Source organism: Fukomys damarensis, unplaced genomic scaffold, assembly GCF_012274545.1.
Source record: "Fukomys damarensis isolate Sample0158 unplaced genomic scaffold, DMR_v1.0_HiC HiC_scaffold_5, whole genome shotgun sequence".
Lineage (NCBI taxonomy): Eukaryota > Metazoa > Chordata > Mammalia > Rodentia > Bathyergidae > Fukomys > Fukomys damarensis.
In genome coordinates, this window is record NW_022900917.1 from 66,153,852 (window position 1) to 66,171,054 (window position 17,203).

Genomic DNA, 17,203 nt, shown 5'->3' on the forward strand with positions numbered 1-17,203 from the left:
ATATATATGGTTTTTTGTTGTTTTTTTTGTTGTTTTTTTTTTTTTCCAGCAAGGCACAGGATGGTAGACACCTAGAATCCTAGCTACTCAGGAGGCTGAGATAGGAGGATTGACAGTTTGAGGCCAGCCTGAGCAACTTAGATTCTGTCTGGAAACAAAACCAAAAAACCCATCTTAGCCAAGCTTGATGGTACACACCTATAGTCCCATCATTCTAGGAGGCTGAGGCAAGACTGCCAGTTTGAACCCAACTTGGACATTTTAGTAAGACCCTGTCTCAAAATTAAAACAAAATAAAACAAAAGGAATAGGGACAAGGCTCAGCACATCTCAAAGGCCTTGAGCTCAATCCCCAGTATGTGGGATGGGGAGAGAAGTTTTAAAATATATACATGGTGGGAGTTAAAAACATAGGTCTCTGGGGCAGAGAGAAACCCTGCCCCCAAATCATCCCAGGCAGAAGCTGAGCATCAAGCACCTCTAGTACAGTTAGAAACAATGGAGTACCCACCCTTATTGAGTCACCTTTACCCACCCTTATTGAGGGTCCCTGAATAGACGTTATATTTCACGCATGTAATTAAGATAGAGTGAATTCTGGGGCAGGCATGTGTACTGAGAGCCCCTGAGGTGACACAGCTCCTGTCAATCATTCCTGTCATATCTAGAGACTTGGAAGGCACCTGGGATGAGATGCACATCCTTTAAAATCCAAAAGCCTGATTTATCAGGAGCTGCTGTGTGGTGTGTTCTGTGCTCTGCCTGCAGTGCTTTTGTTTTCCCATCATCCCAGCACTGCTTTTCTGTTCTGCCATATTTTTGTGGCTTGAACTTTCCCTGAGCACAACTTTCTGTGAGCTTCAATAAATGTAGCTGCTTTCCATTTGCCACTGAGTATGTGCTTGCAATTCCTTGCTCATCATACACAAGAGCCTGGATTTTACCCACTGAATTAATCACTTGATAACTCCTTGAACACCTTCCACCTCTGCTCTTCTGTACCAACACCTTCCCAGCATTCTGCTTATAGTGAGTACTCCTGACTGAGTTCAACCTTGCCCCTTCCCTGTGCCTGATGGGGATGCTTCCTAAGCCTGCCTATCCTGGCACCTATCATCAGGCTCAGGGACAAGGAGAACATGCAGACTGTTAAGGAAACTGACAGTCTCTACTAGACCCCAGAAGCAAGTGGTGAAGCACATTTATTTCCCTGATGAGTGAGCCCAGAAGGCTGAGGTCACCACACGGGGAATAGCAGCACTGTGACAATGATCCACACAGTCGTTGTCAGGGGCTGCCAGGGCAGTAGCAGAAGCAGGAAGAGAACTCTAGGTTCTGCTCTCACTGACCCTGGGACTATGGGGATAGAGGTCTGCAGGACACAGGGCACACTGCCCAGAACCTTCCAACAAGGGAGACTGGCATGGGAAAGGACCTTCTGTCCAAGGCTGGAAATCACTGGGCATCCAGCCACCTACATGGCCATAGCCACACTAAAGTAAGTTTTAGTGAAAGGCTGGATAAAGTATCTGAAGATCTGAACCCTAAATCTTCCCTGGGACGGGGACCCAGTTAGGAGGCAGCAGGGGCTCAGAGCTGGAGAAAGGCAAGCTCTGTCCAGCAGCCTATCCCCATCTCCACCCAGTTCAAAGGGCTTTTGGGATAACCGGGTTTTTTCCAATGCCGATAGCTAGTGCTGAGGAAGCGTGGCTCAGTAGGGCTGATTTCTGCACTGAGAGAGGAACACAAATACAAGATTTTGGGTCCTAGGAGAGGGGTACCAGCATCTCCATCTGGGACACTAGCTCACCTAAGGTGTGGGCTGGGAGTACAGGCAGTTGCTGTCTGTAAAGAGTCAGAGCTTCCTACCCCAAAGGCCAAGGCTGATCTGCCCAGTGTGATGGGGGACCCTCATCCGCTGGCCCCGCCTGCATGCCAGCAGGCAGCAGTGATTGCTGCCCCTTCAGGCAGAACCTCACAATCCCCAAGACAAGCAAGGGCAGCTACCCCACCCCTCCTACCTGCCAAACCGCCCGATGCCATCCACCATGAGCCGCATCTTCCTCTTCTCCTGTGCCTCTGCCATGGCATAACGAACTCCGAGGAGCAGGGGCACCCCCACCACTGTAGCAGAGAATGCCCACCTCCACAGCAGCGTTGGTTTTGAGGGCCTATAGGGAGTCACAGTGCTGGGGGTGCTGCCCTCCCTCCTCCAAGGCCAGCCCTCACTCTAGGCTGCTGGGTTTATGGGATCTACAAGCAGCATCTGACTCATCTCGCCAGGCTGAACCAGCTCCTGTGGCAACCGTTTTCCACCCTCAGAGAGTCTCTGCTCAGAGCCTCCTGCCTTCCTTTTTCAGGCTGTTCCCACCTTTTGCATGGTCCCTACCTATAGCAACTCCACCCCCGCACACCCTGAAAGGTCATCCAGTTTGTTTGCTGGAACAGATGGCTCTATTTATATTCCTCATGATTTGACTGCATTGGTAATGCTGCGGTCAGGAGTGTCTGTGCCTGAGCAGTGTGCCAGGAATGGGTCAGGACCCTGTTGGCCTTGGGTCCCAGGGGACAGCATGGACATGCAAATACTTCCTGTTTAACTTGGGCCCCTTCACTTCCCGTGTGCCCACACAGATGGTTATCTCTCTGCCTGGGGCGGGTGCATGCCCACAGATTACAGGGTGACTACCTGGGAGCCTGACACCTGAAATTTCTCCTGAAGAACATGGCCGGACACAGCCATGACTTCCTTCTGGTCCGCAGCAGCACCAAGTGAAAGTGGCACAGTCGTACCTGTAAAGAACAAACAGCCTGGCTCAACAGAGGCAGAAGCATGCCCAGGACTTCCACCATCACCCACCCAGCACTTGCACAGGCAAAGGGCCAAGGATTGGGCATGCTATACTACCCCGAACTCATTACCCAAGGGTGGCATCAAGATAGGCAAGGCCGCATGCCTATAATTCCAGCACTTGGGAGGCTGAAGCAGGAAGATCCACAAGTTCAAGGCCAGCTTGGGTTTCATAGTGAGTTTAAGGACAGCCTGAACTACACAGTAAAACCCTATCTAAAAAACAAATACAAACAAACAAAAATGGGCAATGCCAGGAGCTCATTGCTGAAAGTGCCCTGTCTCTGACCATCCCCTCAGTCTCTGTAGGAAGAGAGACTCTGGCCACTCTTTTTTTTTTTAATGTACTGGGGATCGAACTCAGGTCCTTGTGTTTGCAAGGTAGGCGGCAAAACCACTGAGCTAAAGCCCCAGCCCTGGCCACTCTTTTGGTGGTACCTGTGACCTGTCATTTACTATTTCCTGCTCCTGAGACCATGACTGGTGGCCACAAGCAGGCACTGCAGAAGTGTCAGTAATGTCCAGGTGCACAACCAGAAAGAAGACATAAAGGAAGTGGAGCCCAGATAGGACACTGTTCCGAATGCAAAAAGTACAAGAAACTCATGACTTAGCAAGACCCCACAGGCAGGGGCCCCGCCTGGGGGAGGGCAGGAGAGGCTGAGTGGACGATGTGTGTGGCCCTGGGACACATGGAAAGAAGACCAGGAATACCAGACTCCAACTTTCACTGGCAACCTGGGGTTTTTTGTTTTTTGTTTTTTTTTAGACAAGGTCTCACTAGGTTGCCCAGACTGATCTCAAATCCTTAGACTCAAGCAAACCTCCTGCCTCAGCTTCCCACGTAGCTGGGACTACGGGTACCATTATTAAACCTAGCTACCAGTATTTGAAATGTGTGGTCTAAAAAGTTCCTCAACTGCTAATTCTTCTAAAAAGTCAGCATTTAGGGCAACAAGACCCAAATAGCATGATACTCCCGGAGCACAGATATGAATATCATTTATAAGAACATTGAATCTGCCAGGGATTTAGCTTAGTGGTGCCATGCCTGTCTCACAAGCACAAAGTCCTGAATTCAATCCCTGATACTGAAAAAAAAAAGAAAGAAAGAAAAAAGAATCTGGACCAAGGGCCAGGGATGTAGCTCAGTGGTACTGCACCTGCCTGGCAAGCATAAGGTCCTGAGTTTGATCCCCAGTACCATAAAAAAAGAAAAGAAAAGAAATGCCTCACTTTCTGGCCAAGGCATACAGCCCTACAGACAATTTCAAGGACTGCAAAACAACACAGAAGTCAGGAAAGGACAAGGTCCCCAGGAGAAGAGGCTGACTGAACCCTCTACTCAGCAAGGTCTACAGCAGGTGCTGATTCTCCGGGAAATGACAGCAAACAGCAGCGCAGGCCTATTGGGCGTGCATCTCTTCACCTCTGCCACCCTCAGTGCCAGGTGAGCAGAGGAGGCGGCCCAGAGAAGGACTGCTGTGACCATGGACTATGGAGAGACACTTGGAGCGTGGGCACCAGCTGCACTGGGGTGGGGGTGTCCACATGGACACAAGCTGAAAGCTGAGGCTAGGAATAGCACAGGCATCTCCGAGTAGTGGGGCAGGCCCAACTGCCTGGAAAACAGCACTTATACTCGAGGTAGAGGATACTCCAAACAAGAGTGGGCACAAGATGAGCTGCAGTCAGAAGGATGTTCTAGGAGGAAGTGAGGGGGACCTGGGCTGGGACCCCACTTGGGCAGGGGCTATAAGTGGGGAGGGGGAAAGTGAGTGGGGGGACAGGAAGGGAAAAGGAGGAAAGGTGTGGTTCTAATGCCCGGGAGAAAATGTTTTCCTGATCAGAGTTACAAAACATCTGCTCTCTCATGCCGGGCGTGGTGGCGCATGCCTGTAATCCCAGCACTCAGGAGGCTGAGACAGGAGGATCGCTGTGAGTTCGAGACCAGCCTGGGCTACATAGTGAGTTCCAGGTCAGTCTCAACTACAGTGAGACCCTGTCTCAAAAAATACAAAACAAAACAAAACATCTGCTCTCCCTATGGAAAGCTCCAGCTGAGAAGGTGGATTTTAGAGATGAGGCAGCTAGCACAGAGGAGGGGTCCTCACTGGGGGTGATTCTGTGCCCAGGATGTTTGGCTTCCACTGCAAATGTCCTCTTGTTGTCATTTGGGGGTAAGATCCTTCTGGCACCAGGGATGTTCCTCACACCAACAGTGTCCCTACAGGATGCCCCTGACACACTACAGGGGAGTCTGAAGCTGAGAACCTCAGGTAAACTTTGGCACTTACCAGCCATGCAGCTTAGGGTAAGTTACTTCCCTCTATGTGCCTCAGTTTCTCTGTTCATAAAGCAAGGATCACTGCATAAATAAAGTGCAGGTTAAGCCACAAAGCCATTCACAGAATTTGGAACAGTACCCGACTCACTGAGCCCCGAGTGGGTGTCTGGTGGGCACTGGAGCACTAAGGTGCAACCCCCCTGATGCAGTCAAGAGTTCTCAAGATTCTCGGCATGGCTTTCCAGAACTCCCCTGCAGCAAACTCCTCGGGGTCTCAGTACCTCCCCAGCCTGCCCCAGCCATCAGAGATGACAATCCTGTACATACTTGCTGACTAAATTATTTATGTTAAGACTGGGGCCAGGGATTTAGTTCAGTGGTTCTGTCGCCTGCCTCACAAGTGCAAGGACCCGAGTTCAATCCCTGGTATCAAAAAGACTGCCTGAAAAAAAAGGGGGGGGGCTGGGGGATTTAGCTCAGCGGTTTGGTGGCCTGCCTTGCAAGCGCAAAGACCCGAGTTCAATTCCTGGTACCAAAAAAAAAAAAAAGACTCTGCTTCCCACTGCTTTTCAAAAGGAAAAAAGGGTTTATTTAGCCTAGAAGAGAAAGAAGACTATTCCTGACACACTTGGGTGGTTATAGAGCGAGAAGGAAGAAAGGGTCCAGCCACCTTGAGCAGACAGCAGGGAAGAGGCTGGCACTGATTCAGAAGATGAGCTGCTGCTGACAGGGAAAAACCACCAAATCGGACAAAGTTAACAGATTGATTACATTGGGATGTAGCCAGTTTGCAGAAGAGAAAGATCCATGTGCATCCTGACCACAGTCAGGTCACCCTGCCACAGGTACCCATGCCTAGAAGCCAGGGAAAACTGAGCCCCTTTGGGCTGGCCTCAGGCACAGCTGCCCAAGACCATGATGAACCCAGCAGCGTGTGGCCCCAGCTGATGCTGAGGGCTGAGCAGGAAAAGCCTAATGCCTCAGTTAGGTCTGACCTAGAGGTGGCAGGAGGGAAGCCAGGCCTAGGGAGGGCTCACCCTCCTAGTCTGACCACCTCTACCTGGAAAACGAAGCATCCTTTAAGAAGGCTAGAAGCTCCAGGAGAGTTCATTTCCAAAGGACAAGTGTGTGCAACCCCAGCCAGATGTGAGCCAGTCAGGTGCAATAGCACAAAGTGTGCAGACAGCATCCTCATGCTAAAAAAGTGCCATCCATTGAGAGGGCAGAGCCCACTTGCGTGTGGAGTTGCCAGATCTGCCTGCCTCATTGCCATCCACCAATTGTTATGGTTGGGATCAAAATTGTCCCCCAAAAGGCTCATGTTTTCAGAGGAGGGGCTTTCGGAAGACAACTGGATTGTGGGGGCATTAATATCACCAATGAATTAATCCACCGTTCAAAGCTGAATGTGCTGTCTGGAGATGGGAGGAAGCAGGTCACCAGGGGTGGGCTTTTGAAGCAGATATCCTGTCCTCAGGAGCTCTCTCTTCTCTTTCTCTTTTCCCTCCTTCTCCCTTTTCCTGCTCTCTCAGCTACCCAGGTGCCATGGAGCAAGCAACTTTCTTCCCCCATGCCTTTTTGCCTTGGAGCCAGCAAACCATGGACTGAAATCCCTCAAATCATGAACCAAGATAAACCTTTTCTCCTTTAAATTGTGCATGCCAGGTATTTTGTCACAGTTACGAAGAGCTAACTAATATATGTGGTGTACCTGGAGAGGGGTCCTACCCTCACAACTCTCTTCTGTGAAGAGGATGGACTCCTTGCAGGGTTAGAGAGGTGAGCTCATGTGCAGCCTGGCAATTAAAGATGAATGTTTATGACAGGGGATTTTCATATGTATTTATTCACACGATCCACCACTAAAATTCCTTCAGGCTGGGGATTTAGCTTAGTGGTTCCACCGCCTTCCTCGCAAACCCAAGGTCCCGAGTTTGATTCCCAGTACAAAACAAAACAATACAAAACAAAAATAAATAAATAAATACAATTTCTGCAAAGCTGGGAATGGGACAAAAATCTGTTTCCTCAGCGACACCCTTCTATTGCATGCAGGCAGGCTTCATCATCCTGTGGTAAAATCTCACCATACCCAAGGGTCTCCACAGCCACAGTGAAAAGCACATGTTCTCCAAACATTTAGGAAAAAAGTTAAGCCACCGGACAAATAACTTCAGCATTATTTTCATATTAAAACAGGGTTCTTTTGCAGAGAACACTAAATTTTAATTATTATTATTATTTGTTGTTTGTTTGTTGGTTGTTGTTTTGGTACTGGAGATAGAACTCAGGTCCTTGAGCTTGCGAGACAGTCACCGGAACCACTGAGCTAAATCCCCAGCCCTGTTTGTTTAGTTTGAGACAGGGTCTCACTATGTAGTTGAAACTGACCTGAACCTCTCTATGTAGCCCAGGCTAGTCTCGAACTCTCAGCAATCCTCCTGCCCCAGACTCCTGAGTGCTGGGATTACAGGCATGCACCACCATGCCCAGAACTAAATTTTAAAATGAAGTGAGGCCAGGGATATAGCTCAGTTGCACCACACCTGCCTGGCAAGTGCAAGATCCTGCACTGGATCCCTGGTTCCAAATAGAATTTAATTAATTAATTAATTTTTGTTGTTTTGTTTTGTTTTTTAGACAGAGTCTCACTAGGTAGTTGAGGCTGACCTGGAACTCACTGTGTAGCCCAGTCTGGTCTTGAACTCACAGCGATCCTCCTGCCTCAATCTCCCAAGTTCCGGGTATGTGCCACCACACCTGGCTAATTAATTAATTTTTTAAAAATGACGCCAGGCCGGGTGTCGTGTAGCGCATGCTTATAAACCCAGCACTCAGGAGGTGGAGGCAGGGAGAGATACCTGTGAGTTCATGGCCAGTCCGGACTACTAGCAAGATACTGTGTCAAAAAATGAAGAAGGCCGGGGATTTAGCTCAGTGGTGCTGCCGCTCCCCTCACAAAGCCTGCCTCACAAGCAGAAGGTCCTGAGTTGGATCCCCAGTCCAAAAAAAAAAAAAGGAGGAGGAGGAGAAAGAAGAAGAGAAAGGGGAGGGGGAAGAAAAAGAAGTTGCTGGCAGAGGCTCTTGAGTATTCCCCAGCTAATGACTACACCAAGGTCAGCCCCTGGCACATCACTAGCATGGTGCCAACTGCACTTAATGGTGAGGCCAGAAGACCTGTTGCCTGACCATTGTGCCCAATCACAATTTTCTATTTTAGCAATAGGAACCAATGCTATGGCAGGAAGTCTGGCTGAAACCTGACATTCCACTTAAGTCACCCACTCAGGATCCAGGACAGGGACCCCTAAGTAAACCCAGCATGATATTTCGCCTTCCTGCCCTCTACCCTGCCTACCATTGATCCTGTCTCACTTCCTTTTCCTTGGGTGCTCTGCAACTCCTTGCACACTCCCCTCTCACATTAGTGCAAAGGTAAATTACAGTATCTGTCTCCCAGCTAGACTGTGAGCAAGAGCACACCTTGCAAGCATCTTTTGACTTCTAGGATCTACCACTGTACTGAAGGCACTCAACAGCTACATCAAGAGACGCCACACACCCGACATGGCTTGAGCCAGGACTTCAGCCAAGTGACAGGTAGATGGTCAGAGTCAAGTAAGAGACAGAATGAGACCCTGGACAATCAGTGGATAGAGCCTCCTGCTGACAACTCCAGAGTCCCTGAAGGCTTCTGGCTCCTTCTAGCGTGGTGTACTCAAAGCTCGCCAAGCTATCCTCTCTAAAATGCCCATTACATGAGAGGGATTCTCAGAGCCCAAAAAGGAACATGGGGGCAGGAAGCCTGTAGTCATATTCCTAAAACCCAATCAAGATCAATTCCTACCACATCCCACATACACCAAACCCAACCCAAAAAATACCACCGAACTGCCACAAACAGGCAGAGAAAGCTGGCTCCCAAAATACTCTCCCATACACCAGCTCCTTTTACCAGGACCACACACTTTGGTCTAGTGGGAATGTTTTTGGCCTTAATTAGGGTCCTTCAATCTTTTTTTTTTTTTTTTCTGGTACCGGGGATGGAACTCAGGACCTTGTGCTTGCAAGGCAGGCGGCAGAACCACTGAGCTAATCCCCTGCGTCCTTCAATCTTAATTGAATGAGAAGGCTCCTTCTACCCTGGACTTCATGTTTTTTACAGAGAGTATATGCATGGTCTGTCTGAAGAAACAAAACAAAACAACACATGTCCAGAGAGCTCTTTTCCAGTGACCACTCTGGAAAAAGAAACTTAAAAAGTAACAAAAATGAGTTAAACTAGCTGTGGTGGCACACACCTGAAATCCTAGCACTTGAGAGGCTGAGGCAGGAAGATTGCCCTAAGTTTGAGGCTAGCCTGGGTTACATAGTGAGTTCAAGGTCAGCCTGAACTATATAGCAAAATCCTCAAAAAAGTAAAAAAGAAAGAAAGAAAGCAAAGTGTGTGCTGGGCCGGGGATTTAGCTCAGTGGTTTGGTGGCCTGCCTTGCAAGCGCAAGGACCAGAGTTCAATCCCCATACCAAAAAAAAAAAAAAAAAAAAAAAAAAAAAAAGTGTATGCTGTTAGGCAGAATCCATGGATCACTGTAGGCACAAACTGAGAAGTCCGGTTTCCCAAAGCCCAGTAGATTAAGATGAAAGGTAACTAACGACAAACAAGCTAGCTCATGGAAGAAAAAGAAGCAACTGCTTCTCTCACGATAATGCTTGAAACAAAAACACCAAAAGAGCTGACCAGAACTTGGTAGCTTAGTGGGAGGGTCAATGACTCTATGCCCCTGAACAGGAGAGGAAAATGAGGCACAGAATAGCCACCACAATCATGAAATGAAGACTGGGAATCCAGACCAGTCCTCTCAGCACCATCCAGCACTCAAGGAGCCTGATGGAGCCAGCTGCACTTGCTTGTCTTGAGCAGTTCCTAGTCTGGGACCAAACTCTGCTCGGTCTACTCCCTGGGCTTGTCTGAAGAATAAAATGACCTGGATTGCTGAAGAAACTTCAAAAACAGTAAAGTGTTATATCGAAGAACTTCCCCAAGTCTCTTCTCGTAGACTTAACACTGCTCCCTTATTTCGGTCCAGAAAACACTGATACACATCAGTGCTTTTCACGTCAAGCCCCAATTTAATAGAATTCCTTATCTATCATTATCTAAATCTTCCAAGGCCAGGCTTACTAGAAAAATAGCAAGCTCTGCCAAAAAGCCCTTGCTGTGGAGAGGGCCATACTCCAGGAAGCCTCCAAGGACGGGGTAATTGAGGCTATCTCCAAGGTTGGAAGAGAGAGGCGGGTTAGCGTGTCATGGGCCCTCAAGTCCTCTCCTACCCTTGAAGCAGGAGAGGGAACAGTTTCTCCAAGGGAGGGAAGGGGAGGGTTCAGAGCAGACAGGGGTCCGAGGGCCGCCCACGTGTTCGGGAGGACGGCGAGGACCCAGGGATGGGGCTTTTAAGTGGCGCTGGATCTCCCCGAAGGGTGGGGGGACCACAGCGAGTCTGAGGGCTGAGCCTCTTTGCCCTACGGCTAGCAGCACTGGGCGGCGGGGGGCGGGGGGGACGACTAAAGGATAAGTCAGACACCCTAAGCGGGGGATTGGGGTGTGCAGGATCGGGGCCCGGGGGAGTCCGGGGCGAGCGAGTCCTCACCGGCCGCCACATGTCCCCGATGCGATCGCTCCACACCGCGGTTCGCGTCCAGTCGCTCAGCAAGATCGGTGGCCGCGCAGTGCGCAAGCGCGCCGTGCCACGAGCCCCGCCCCACCGGTGGGTCGGGATTAGAGGTCCAGCCCTAGTCCTGCGGCCTCTGCGGCGCAGCAGCGACTCCTGGCGGCTATGGGTGACCTAGCCTCTGGCGTCGGGACCAAGCTACCGGGGAGACCCCAGGTTTTAGCCCCGCCTTAGGTGCATGGCTGTTGGAACTTCCTGACACCCGCAGTAAGGGATGCTGCAGGAAGCAACCTGGCTGAGATGTTGGAGGGCTGGGGGCTTCCCGAGATCTTCCGGGCTGGTCCGCGCTCAGCTCTAACTAGCCATGCGCTTGTGGTGACTCTGTTTAATTTTCTCAGGCCTCACTTTCTTCCCTGCAAAATAAGGTTGCAACTCCCAAGACCAGGCAGCAGTCCTCCCGTCTTCAGTGGCCTGGCTGCCCTGTTCCCCTGCCCCCAGGCTTATGGCAAGGCACCGAGGCCGGAGTGGAGCCAACCACTCCACTTTCATTTCCCAAGGACCTCACACCTCAAAAGCCATCATTCCAACAGGACCGGCTCTGTGCACCCCACAACACACCAACCCCTCTCTTCAGGTCTTCCCCCACCTGTCTCTCAGGAAACTGGTCCATATCTCTTTAGGAATGCACCCTAGGCCATCCTGTTCTGGGGACTCTCCCTGCTGTCTTGGGAGCCCTTCCTCCTGGGCTCCCCTATCCCTTACTGCTCCCAGAACTGCATCACGGGATCAGGCCCTCTTCCTCCTGCACTCACAGCTGCCTCATCCTACTGGGTCCAAATGAGCACTCGCCTCTACCATTAAACAAGCATATCTTGCTTCCTTGGTATTCTGGGCCCTGAGTCTCCTCTGACACATCCCTGGCAAGCCCCACTCCCAGCTCACCCTCCTCCCCTGAGGACACAAGCACTCTGTGCATCAGAAGGACAACCAGGAAGGGGCCCATTCCCACAGCTAAGCCTTCCCTGAGCCAGAGCTGTCAAATCTGGGGGCCACTTGGATCCCAAGTATATCTTCCAGTGCTTTGAAGGACATCTGTAAGGGCAGCATGGCCTCTGGTGCTCAGGCTGCTCACTCCTGCTCCAGCCAGCAGGACACTCACTGAACTTCCTATCACAGTACCCTCAGGCAGTGGCCAGGGGTCAAAAAATTACACCAAGACTCCTGTCACTTACCTGTGGAAAGCCCTTCTGGAACTCCGCTTTGAGCATGAAATACAACCCCTTCATGGAGCCCTGAGCTAGCCCACCATGACAGGCATGCACAGTGCCCTTGTCCTCATTTCCCCAAGATTCAGTATTAAATTTTGGGTTCCCCTACTAGCTGAACACAGGCAATTGTCCTCACTCATCTTTTGTCTACCTTGCCAGGAGGACAAGGACTTGGCTTCTTATTTGTATAGCCTGATCCCTGGATCCAGGCTAGGTCTTGAAGGGTGACCTAGAGCCCATTCCAAGGGTTGGATCTGGAAAATTCTCCATGGCGAGCATTTGACCTGCTATGTACCTCTGTAGAGTTGAATGAGTCAGGACAGAGAGATCTGTGTGGGCCAATATGTAAGCCTGCAGGACATGGGCAGAGCCAAGGTGAGCTGCAGGCCAGATAACCATGCCGTGTCTAGGACACAGACTCTGCTGGAATACTAGTACTAGCCTGACAACGTCCACCCCTGTCCCTGAGGCTGGGAAGGGGCAGGTTGAGAATGCTCTTTTCCATGTCTTTGTTTATGTATTTGAGACAGGGTCTCACTGTGTATCTCAAACTGGCCTCAAACTCATGATCTTTCTGCCTTAATTTTTAAGTGTTGGGATGACAGGTATGTACCACCATCCTGTCCACTTTTGGGAAACAAGGTGCAGAAGAAGGTTTCCTACCCCCAGAAGAATACAGGGATGGAGTCTATCCTATTTTTACATTAAAAGACCCCATTCAACCTGGGAGCCTGTGCCAGGCTACAGAGTGTTCTCTGGGTGGACAGCACATGCCCTGCATCTTCACCCTGGTGGTGTCATAGGGAGTTCCCTCCTCCCATTGGGTCCTTGGGACACTAAGAAAACCTCCCAAGTGCCCATCTCTTTAATCTTAGATATAGATATAGGGGATTTCACTATGTAATTCAGGCTGCCCTTGAACTCGCTATGTACCCCAGGCTGACCTCGAACTTGTGGCAATCCTTCTGCCTCAGCCTCCCAGAAGTGCTGGGATTACAAATGTACATCACCACACCCAGCTGGTCTCCCTGATCTTCGGCCCTTGTGCTTCCCCAAAGACTTTCTCCAGTCAGGTGTGGCGAGAGGAGGCGTTCATGTGAAGATGGAAGCAGCTGAGTGACCTTCACGAGTCAAGGAAAGCCAAACTTCATGCAGTGCCTGGGACTAGGGAGGGTCTAGGAGCATTCTCTCCCCTCACCTTCAGAGGAACCTACCCTGTCCACACTTTGATTAGGGGTGTCTGGTCTCTAGACCCCCAGAACTGCGAGGGAAAACATTTCTGTCATTCTAAGCCACCACGTTTTTTACCATATAGTAATTTGGTGTTTTTTAAATTAATTTTATTGGCACAATTTTGTTTTGCTTGGTTTGGTTTTTGGTTTTTTGAGACAGGGTCTCACTATGTAGTTGAGAATGACCTGGAACTCATTATGTAGCCCAGGCTGGTCTCAAACTCACAGCGATCCTCCTGCCTCAGCCTCCCGAGTGCTGGGATTACAGGTGTGTGTCACCACGCCCGGCTCTGTCTACTCATATTTGTAGGGCACAATTTGTAGTAGCTAAATCTTGGAAACAGCCCAAACACCCATTCATGAATGAATGGATAAAGAAGATGTGGTTTTTTAATACAATGGAGTACTACTACTCTGCCATAAAGAAAGATGAGCTTGAGACAGTTATGGCTAAATTGATACACCTTGAGACCATACTCTTAAGTGAAAAAAAATCAAACACACATGTTCAAATATCACATGTTTCTCTGATCTGGGCACCAAAATTGAAAATAAGGACTAAAATGTGATATTGGGACTAAAATAGATATTGGGAAATGGGAAGAAAGTGTTCAAATGGAGGGCCGGGGATTTAGCTCAGTGGTGCTACCGCCTACCTTGAAAGTGCAAGGTCCTAGGTTTGATCCCTGTACCAAAAAAAAGAAAAAGAAAAGAAAATGTTCAAATTGGAAGGGGAACAAGGGAGGGGGAAAAGGGGAAGGAAGGGCCAAGAGAAAATAGAAGAAAAAATGGAAACAAAGCTTTTGTATATAGGAAGGGGGTGGGAAAAAAGAAGAGGCAGCAGGATACATCATGTACAGGTGCAAATTCCCTGTGATGAGTGTTATTATTATGTATATCTAAAATGTACCAATAAATGTTTTGCTTAAAGACACTATGAAAAGTGGAAAACAAATAAATAAGCATGTGTTTCTGATTTATTTCACTAACAGTATGGTACAATAATTTGTCCTTCCAGCATAGGAAGCCAAGAAAATGTATGAAGGATAACCCATTGGTGAATAGAAGAGCCAGAAAAGTCATTGTAACAAACCAAGAAGAAAAAGCTCAAACCAGGCATGGTGGTGCACGCCTGTAATCCCAGCACTGTGGAGGCTGAGGCAGGAAGATCTCTGTGAGTTCAAAACCAGCCTGGGCTACATAGTGAGTTCCAGGTCAGTCTCAACTACATAGTGAGACCCTGTCTCAAAAAACCAAAAACCAAACCAAGCAAAACAAAATTGTGCCAATAAAATTAATTTAAAAAACACCAAATTACTATATGGTAAAAAACGTGGTGGCTTAGAATGACAGAAATGTTTTCCCTCGCAGTTCTGGGGGTCTAGAGACCAGACACCCCTAATCAAAGTGTGGACAGGGTAGGTTCCTCTGAAGGTGAGGGGAGAGAATGCTCCTAGACCCTCCCTAGTCCCAGGCACTGCATGAAGTTTGGCTTTCCTTGACTCGTGAAGGTCACTCAGCTACTCCTTTTCCCTTCTTTTTTAGAGACAAGATCTAGCTATGCAGTTCAGGCTGGCCTCGAACTTGTGGCAATCCTCCTGCTTCAGGCCAGCCTAGGATACATAGCAAGTTCAAGGCCAGCCTGAACTGAATAGCAAGATCTTGTCTCCAAAAACCAAAAAAGTATGGCCAGACATGGTGGCACATGCCTGTAATACCAGGACTGGGGAGACTGATGTAGGAGGATTTATAGCAGTCAAATAGTAGAAAAATCAAAACATTTTTCAATTAATAAATGGGTAAACAAGATGTGCTGTGTCCCACAGAATAAACTGTTAAACAGAAACAAAAAAGAACTGGAGGGCCGGGGATTTAGCTCAGCGGTTCGGTGGCCTGCCTTGCAAGAGCAAGGACCCGAGTTCAATCCCTGGTATCCCCCCCCAAAAAAAGAACTGGAGCACTGTCCTGTCAGGGACAAGGAGTTGAAACAGACAATACTAGCCCTGGTTTCCACATAGACGTGTGCCATGGACTGATCACTTGGTGTTGCTGCTTCTTTCTTTGGAATCCCAACCAGCACCATTTTGTGAAAGACTCTGCCTTTGCTTTTGTTTGTTGGTTGGTTGATTGGTTGGGTGGTGCTGGGGATTGAACTCAGGGCCTTGTGCATGCCAGCTGATTGTTCTACCACTGAGCTATACCTCCAGGCCCTGTCCTTGTTTTAGCGGTGACCCCCAACCTTGGATTCAGTTAGACAAAAATGCTAATTTTTAAATATAGAAGTTTACTGTTATAAGCTTTGGGGGGCATGTCCTAGGGATGGAACCTAGGGCTTCAGACGTACTAGGCCAGCAATCTGCCACTGAGCTATACCTGTAGGCCTGAGTTTTCCTCTTACCACTCCTTTCACTTTACCTTGTAAGTTGTGGCAGGTAGTATATTCATTCTTCCCTTGTAACTTTTTGATCCACTGGCTATTTAAGAATGCATTTACTTTTCCCTTATAAAAGTTGTGAATTGGGCCAGGGATTTGGCTCGGTTGTTCCGCCACTTGCCTTGCAAGTGCAAGGATCTGAGTTCGATTCCCCAGTACCAAAAAAATAAAAAAAATAAAAAGTAAAAGTTATGAATCTTGTATCTCTCCTTCTGTTATTGCTTTCTAGCTTTTAAAATTAATTTCTAGCTTGTGGTCAGAGAACATGTTTTGAATAACTTCAATCTATAGAGACTGATCTTGACCTGACTCATAACTGCTGTGACTGTGAGTGTCCTTGAGTAGCCTGGTTGGTTTCCCAACAGGTTGTAAATGAAACTATTAGAATGGTTCATGGAGCTTTATGACTGGACCCTGGCACCATTAGCAGCAGTAATGTGCTTGACCCTTTGATCTTATATTGAGATAAACATTCTGGCTTAGATCAAGTCTCTTTTGTCCTGACAAATATATACACCCCTACTTCTGACCCAAATCACAAGAATAAACTGGTCTTGTAGCCACCCGGGACCACACCTACCCTCAGTGACTCCCCAGTAAATTTTACTCTACAATTTTGTATCTGTCTGCCTCTTTATTCTGTCTCACAGTGATTGCAATCGACCCCTCCCCCCAGTATTGTGAGTTGAAACCATGGCCTTGGCACTGATCTGCATCTCCAACCCCAAGCCTTGCCTTTATTTATTTATTTATTTTTATTTTTTGGAAACAGGATCTTGCTATGTATGTAGTTCAGTCTGGAGTTTGAACTCACTATGTAGCCAAGGCTAGCCTTGAATTCCAAGTAATCCTCTTGCCTCAGCCTTCAGAGTGTTGGGATTATAGGCATGCATCACCATGTAACTCTTTTTAAAAATATTTTTTAGTTTGAAACAGTGCCTTGCTAAGTCACTGAATTGCCCAGGCTCAGTTTAAACTTGCAATCTTCCTGCCTCAGCCTCCTAGAGTACTGGGATTATAGGCATGTACCACCATGCCCAGGAGCAATTGATTCCTTTTTGTGTGCATTTGTTTGTTTGTTTGTTTCAGACAAGGTCTTGCTTTGTAGTTTAGGCTGACCTTGAACTCACTATGTAGCTCAAACTGGCCTCAGACCTGCAGTGATCCTCCTGCCTTAGCCTCTGAATGTGCACCACCACACCTGGCTAAAAAATAAGTAAATTTCTTAGTAGTGCCAACTAAATGATGTTTGTAGCATTTTTATCATACAGTAAATTTCATCTATTCACTTTTTCTGGGTTTACTTACATACAAGTATGTTTCTAATGTTTTCTGACTTCTATGCTGTTGCTGTAAGTTTGTTACATTAGACTATTAAAAAAAAAAAAAAAAAAAAAACAGGGCCAGGCATGGTGGCGCACACCTGTAATCCCAGCACTCGAGAGGCTGAGGCAGGAGTATC

The 17,203-nt window shown here is 48.3% G+C and overlaps 1 protein-coding gene across 2 annotated transcripts in view; it reads right to left on the bottom strand.

Moving 5' to 3' along the window:
• Positions 1–10,877, bottom strand: part of Adck5 (aarF domain containing kinase 5) — a 16,178-nt gene extending 5,301 nt beyond the window's left edge. For both annotated transcript variants that reach the window (XM_033760820.1, XM_010630509.3), the window contains exons 1-3: positions 10,787–10,877; positions 2,690–2,793; positions 2,022–2,171 (exon numbers count right to left, since the gene is read on the bottom strand). In XM_033760820.1, the coding sequence (XP_033616711.1) occupies positions 2,022–2,171; positions 2,690–2,793; positions 10,787–10,798 (266 nt within the window). In that variant the 5' untranslated portion in view covers positions 10,799–10,877. The remainder of the gene's footprint in view (positions 1–2,021; positions 2,172–2,689; positions 2,794–10,786) is intronic.
• Between the last annotated feature and the right edge of the window lie 6,326 nt (positions 10,878–17,203).